Here is a 7,500-nt window from a genome sequence, read left to right on the forward strand (position 1 = left end):
AAGTGGATTTTTAAAAATCATTATTCTATGTAATTTGCTACTAGGCTACTTGTGGCGTGATATTCTGAAAGATTATCCCCCTTAACCCCCTTAGAAACAACTCAGCGGTTCTATACGAATTGCGTGGGTCTCATTTTCAGGTCGAAAATCTGAAGAATCACACCCCTTGAGAATTCTACCTCACCGAACCACAACAATGAAACACACACACAGGAAAATTAGCGTTGGTGGAGCTGGTTCCTTAGCAACAGTTACTAACCTGAGGACCTGCACCTCCTCATTGGTTGCCGGGGTGTTCCCCTCAGATGCTGAGGCCTGCTGCTGCTTCAGAGCCTCCAGCTCCAGCACGGCCTGCACACACACACACACACACACACACACAGATACACAGACACACACACACACAGACACAGAGACACACACAGACACACAGACGCACACAGACAGACACACACACAGACACACAATGTGTAATTTCTTCAGTGTTGTCCCATGAAAAGATATAGTCAAATATGCTGCAAGCAGCAATGGTGGGCCCGAGCACCTGCGGCCACACACACACACACATTATGATATGCACTAGGTGGCGCTACACCACACACATACACACATTATGATATTCACTAGGTGGCGCTACACCACACACATACACACATTATGATATCCACTAGGTGGCGCTACACCACACACACATTATGATATGCACTAGGTGGCGCTACACCACACACATACACACATTATGATATCCACTAGGTGGCGCTACACCACACACACATTATGATATCCACTAGGTGGCGCTACACCACACACACACACACATTATGATATGCACTAGGTGGCGCTACACCACACACACATTATGATATTCACTAGGTGGCGCTACACCACACACATACACACATTATGATATGCACTAGGTGGCGCTACACCACACACACACACACATTATGATATCCACTAGGTGGCGCTACACCACACACATTATGATATCCACTAGGTGGCGCTACAGGACACACATACACACATTATGATATCCACTAGGTGGCGCTACACCACACACACACACACATTATGATATCCACTAGGTGGCGCTACACCACACACATTATGATATCCACTAGGTGGCGCTACACCACACACATACACACATTATGATATGCACTAGGTGGCGCTACACCACACACACACACATTATGATATGCACTAGGTGGCGCTACACCACACACATACACACATTATGATATGCACTAGGTGGCGCTACACCACACACACACACATTATGATATGCACTAGGTGGCGCTACACCACACACATACACACATTATGATATTCACTAGGTGGCGCTACACCACACACATACACACATTATGATATTCACTAGGTGGCGCTACACCACACACACATTATGATATGCACTAGGTGGCGCTACACCACACACATACACACATTATGATATGCACTAGGTGGCGCTACACCACACACATACACACATTATGATATCCACTAGGTGGCGCTACACCACACACATACACACATTATGATATCCACTAGGTGGCGCTACACCACACACACATTATGATATCCACTAGGTGGCGCTACACCACACACACATTATGATATGCACTAGGTGGCGCTACACCACACACATACACACATTATGATATGCACTAGGTGGCGCTACACCACACACATACACACATTATGATATCCACTAGGTGGCGCTACACCACACACATACACACATTATGATATCCACTAGGTGGCGCTACACCACACACACATTATGATATGCACTAGGTGGCGCTACACCACAAATACATGGGGTACAATGATGCGCTTCCAAGTAATCAATTTATGACATACATTTTGTGATATGTAGTGCAACAATTGACAAGTGATCTTAAAATGACCCTCCCCTTACATTCGTCTACCAAGACATAGGGGGCGCTATGGAGTCCCTGGGCCATACTTGGGTTTGACCACAAGACTCAATGACATAGGGGGCAATATGGTCTAATTGAGTGCCTGTCACTTTAAGACGTTCGTAACACAGTTAGAAGGCTGCTGATGCAATTTCATTTTCAATTTTATTTGGAGAATGACAGGGGCAAGGAAAAACTCCCTTTTATTTGTAGTGTTCTTACACTATGTAACATTCTTGTTATTTAGTTCTTTAAAAGTTTGATGGCGGGTCTCTTTCATGGGGGATAAGGGGTTAATCCGTGACGGTCTCAGTATTTAATTGTTTGCCATCACTGAGGATAATATTGGAAAGTTATTTCCACTATTTTCATGCTTTGTCATCACTACATTTTCCCTGATCTACATTCCAGACTTCTGGAAACAATGTCCAAAACGGTGCATTATGAAGAATAAAATTCAGGGTATATGCAGGAATCATAGAGTTGAATTTACTACTTTTTACTACCTTTTTTACTACCTCCACAATATTTTTTACTACCAACACGACATCAAGCAGCAGCCCTTTTTTTGGGGGGGTACCACTTACTACTTGCTATACTTGCGATGCTGTGTAACGTAACTTCTGTTGACGTTCAAACAAAACAGAGAGCTAGCTCGCTACTTCCTCCCGTGCTCCTCCCGTGCAATTGAAACTCCTAAACGCACATCTCCTCTGTGATTCGGTGGAACAGTTTGTTATGTTTTTATGGGTTAGGTTTGCCTGCCCAGGTTGTTTTTGTTGCCGTTGGAGCCTGGGCTGTCCACAAAGACAGTGTTTTTTTTACAGTGTATTCAGGAGACAGGCAGCTAGCGGATGGTGAGGTATGTAAAGCGACCTTGGGTTTGAGAAAGGCGCTATATAAAATAAACTTATTATTATGTTTGCTGTAAGTGACATAAAATGTTTTAGCCTAAAAAACGTGTGGCATCGCTTAGACTTAGAACACCTTTAAACTATAGGCTTCATTAAGTTCTTTAAACTATAGGCTTCATTATGTTCTTTAAACTATAGGCTTCATTATGTTCTTTAAGCTTCATTAAGTTCTTTAAACTATAGGCTTCATTATGTTCTTTAAGCTTCATTATGTTCTTTAAACTATAGGCTTCATTATGTTCTGGCTCAAAGCAATTGAACATCTCTGTGGACAAGTTGAGCGCACTGTCTCTGGTCTAATGCTTGATGTTGGTCCTTCCACTGGATAGGCTGTATTTTTTTCATTTGATTGGTTCAACCGCCACCCGCCTGAATTTAATTAAAATATTATATTTCTTCACGTCATCCGCCCAATCCGCGGTTTAACCACGGAGTCCGCGGCTGTAACCGCGAATTTCTAATTGTGATCATTAAGTATGGTCATTGTCAATGACAATGTTTTTTTGTAGTGTCGAGGAGTTCAGTTTCAGTTGTCCTTACCTTAACCCTAGCCCTTGAGTTATCCTAACCAGCCCTTAGCCCTAATAAGGTGAATGATAACCTTGGCACAAATGACGCTAAAACACCAAACATGTGTGGTGAAAAATGAAGAACAAACACCACCGAAACAACTCTAGTCTAAGGATAGGCCCAGAAATCTATTTATATGGATATATAAAGCCATTATTATTGGTATGGTATTGTTGTTGCACATTTGACACAAAGCAGTCCGTGAAAACATGCACATCAGTGGACTGCTTTAATGAAAAATTGAAAACTATGATTTCATTGCATTACTCAGCATGGATGCACGATGCTTGAAAACAACAGTTAGGTAGGTAGGTAAGGATGCCATTTAGGAGTGTAAATCAAGTTTAATCACAATTTGATAAAATATAGATTCTTTAAGCCAATGATTTGATTATTTTCAATACTTCAAAATGTGTAGCAATGCGATTCGATGCGTTACTGGTCTGTTGTCGATAGGAAATGATAGATTTTGGTTAGTTTTCATGGATTCAAATGCCAATATTATAGGCTAAATTATAAGCCAAATACTGAACATTGACTGTGGAATCAAGTAGGTTACAGAGTTTCTTTCCCCCCCTAAAACCTCCTGTCACTAGCTAGATGCTTTCAAATTTAACATGGTTTTAAACTCATATGTTGCAGTTTTCTGTCACTGCAATAAAACTAGCCTATTTGGAATATTTTGTATAATTTGCTGTTCCTTTTATGAGAACAATTTAACTGATCAAGTTTTCATAGGCTATTGAATGATTTAAATGTGAATGCCATAAACTTAATTCGCCATTAACTAGATTCGCGTGGTTCTTCACGCAGTTGTCATCTAAATGCAGTGTTTTAGGCTATTCAAAGAATTTCACGTTCATCACTCAGTTGTGGTGTAGGTCTGTCTTGAGTGACCGCTGTCCCTTTAAATGTCTGGGACTTTTAAACTGCATGCTGTTTTTGTTGATGGACAGTTCCGTCTTTGATTCAGTTTTCTACCGTTTTAATAAATGACACGCGCACGGTTAAAAGTAAGGAATTGTTTTCACTCGTTTTCTTGCAATTCCGTAACATTAGATACTAGGTCTAGGTTACGTTAAAAAAATGTTGTCGGTTACAGTGACTAGTTCGAACTTTGTTAATGATGGGATAGGTGGAATTTTATTGCATGGTTCTGGATGATCACAGTCAGATGGCAGCGCTACCGTCAGCTGAACGAAAGCTTAGGCCTACACTAGTCAAGTCCACAGTTGTTAAAACTTCCAGCTGAAGTAGCCTAGTGTAAACTGAGAGAGTTGCCTCCTAACGGAGTGAGTGTAGCCTATACATTTTTTAGCTGCTATCCGAGTGATAGGCTAGCCTAGGCCTACATCTACCGCTCCTTTGCTACATGAACAAATATTATTAGATGAGTGACAGAAGCACCGGACACCAGACCAGCAGGCCCATATGATAAACGCAGCTCTGGTAGCCTGCGGTAGGGCCTAGATGACGTGAAAAACGCGAGTCGCCGAAAAGCATCCCTGCATCCCTGGCCCCTAAAAAACTCTTCGGATCTGCACGATTCATATAAGTCGCCCAAAGCAACGTGAAGGAGACACCGAAAAGCGTGTTGTTTGTATCCCTGTAATATCAACTGAAGCAAAAAGGCGAAAATGTTGTTTGTTGGCTGTCAACCACGGAACTCTACACAGTTTACTTCTACGTCATTGCTATCGACTCCGACTCACTCAGGTCCTGTTAGCACGTATATATTTTTTAATTAGGCAAGATGAAGTTAAAACATGTAGACACAAATATTAAGCAAAATGTAAACTCATATATTGAGGTGGTGATGAAAAATTTACTACCAAGTCAAATTGCATTTATTACCTTTTACTACCTTTCAAGGGCCTTAATTTTGGTAGATTCTATTTACTACCTTTTACTACCGCGCGGACACCCTGAAATTCATATTATGGAGCTTCATAGTCAAAAATATTATTTCATTAAAAGAAAGAACAAATATGTATCTTTATCTGGTATAAATCCCATTAGGATCATCAAGTGCCCACATGGTCATTTGGGGGTCCAAATATGGGGTTCCAAAAGTGTCACCTCTGCCGGAGAGGGTTTTTGGACCCCCATGAAACCCCCACCAGTGGTACCATACCCTTCAAATTAATTTTGGCAAGAGCAAGGTTCCCACATATAACAAATAATCCTGTTTAGAATAAATATGATCATTAATTGTGGTGCTAGGGCCACCCAAAAAGTGAAAAATCACACATGCCGTCAACATTTTTTAGGACTTTGGTGACCCACCTCTCACCCAAACAGTAAGCCCTCTACCACTATTAGAACAGACGTTATGGGCTTCCAAACAGTAAGCCCTCTACCACTATTAGAACAGACGTTATGGGCTCCCAAACAGTGAGCCCTCTACCACTATTAGAACAGACGTTATGGGCTTCCAAACAGTAAGCCCTCTACCACTATTAGAACAGACGTTATGGGCTCCCAAACAGTAAGCCCTCTACCACTATTAGAACAGACGTTATGGGCTTCCAAACAGTGAGCCCTCTAGCACTATTAGAACAGACGTTATGGGCTCCCAAACAGTAAGCCCTCTAGCACTATTAGAACAGACGTTATGGGCTTCCAAACAGTGAGCCCTCTAGCACTATTAGAACAGACGTTATGGGCTCCCAAACAGTGAGCCCTCTAGCACTATTAGAACAGACGTTATGGGCTCCCAAACAGTGAGCCCTCTAGCACTGTTAGAACAGACGTTATGGGCTCCCAAACAGTGAGCCCTCTAGCACTATTAGAACAGACGTTATGGGCTTCCAAACAGTGAGCCCTCTAGCACTATTAGAACAGACGCTATGGGCTCCCAAACAGTAAGCCCTCTAGCACTGTTAGAACAGACGTTATGGGCTCCCAAACAGTAAGCCCTCTAGCACTGTTAGAACAGACGTTATGGGCTCCCAAACAGTAAGCCCTCTAGCACTATTAGAACAGACGTTATGGGCTCCCAAACAGTAAGCCCTCTAGCACTATTAGAACAGACGCTATGGGCTCCCAAACAGTGAGCCCTCTAGCACTATTAGAACAGACGTTATGGGCTTCCAAACAGTAAGCCCTCTAGCACTATTAGAACAGACGTTATGGGCTCCCAAACAGTAAGCCCTCTAGCACTATTAGAACAGACGTTATGGGCTCCCAAACAGTGAGCCCTCTAGCACTGTTAGAACAGACGTTATGGGCTCCCAAAAATGCCAAAGGATGAAATGTAAAATTCCAATGTGTCAATTAGGGCCGTGGCACCCGAAATTCAAATGGACGCCACGGGCAGACCTGAAACTTCAGATTCCTTTGTTTGGTAACATAAGGCATATATTCACCGCTTTTCAGCAAAATCTGAGAGGTGCCATGTACATGGGTGGCTGAGTTGGCGTGGAATGACCCACCTACCAAATTTAGTGTGCATAGCTGAAAGTATATGAGTGACATAAGGGGGCGCGCTGTGGAGTCCATAAGCCACACCCGGGGGCCAAGCCTTTAATGTGTGTAGCTTAAACTGAGTTACATAAGGGGGCGCTATGGAGTCCATAAGCCTTTAATGTGTGCAGCTTAAACTGAGTTACATAAGGGGGCGCTATGGAGTCCATAAGCCTTTAATGTGTGTAGCTTAAACTGAGTTACATAAGGGGGCGCTATGGAGTCCATAAGCCTTTAATGTGTGCAGCTTAAACTGAGTTACATAAGGGGGCGCTATGGAATCCATAAGCCTTTAATGTGTGTAGCTTAAACTGAGTTACATAAGGGGGCGCTATGGAGTCCATAAGCCTTTAATGTGTGTAGCTTAAACTGAGTTACATAAGGGGGCGCTATGGAGTCCATAGACTACACCCGGGGCCAAGCCTTCGTCCAGGACAGCTTTATCGGGCACCTGTTGTGTGTGCCAAATATCATGAGTTTTTCGCCCATGGGAAACACCTCAAAGTAGCCAAAGCAAGGCAGGATACAGCCAACCATAATAATAAGAATCCTTACAGAAACAATAGGGCCTTGCGCCATTCGGTGCTCGGGCCCTAAATACTGACAAAAATGTGAGTGCACTCACTTTT

The 7,500-nt window shown here is 42.8% G+C and overlaps 1 protein-coding gene across 7 annotated transcripts in view; it reads right to left on the bottom strand.

The window, feature by feature from the left end:
• The window catches only part of mad1l1 (mitotic arrest deficient 1 like 1), a 67,253-nt gene that overhangs the window by 30,620 nt on the left and 29,133 nt on the right, over positions 1 to 7,500 (bottom strand). For all 7 annotated transcript variants that reach the window (XM_076282233.1, XM_076282242.1, XM_076282252.1 and 4 more), the window contains one exon: positions 260 to 351. In XM_076282233.1, the coding sequence (XP_076138348.1) occupies positions 260 to 351 (92 nt within the window). The remainder of the gene's footprint in view (positions 1 to 259; positions 352 to 7,500) is intronic.

The sequence above is a fragment of the Alosa pseudoharengus genome, unplaced genomic scaffold (genome assembly GCF_046254945.1).
Source record: "Alosa pseudoharengus isolate Yale_2024_CS ecotype anadromous, Long Island Sound unplaced genomic scaffold, YU_APseudo_1.1 YU_APseudo_1.1_scf_1, whole genome shotgun sequence".
Taxonomy (NCBI): domain Eukaryota; kingdom Metazoa; phylum Chordata; class Actinopteri; order Clupeiformes; family Clupeidae; genus Alosa; species Alosa pseudoharengus.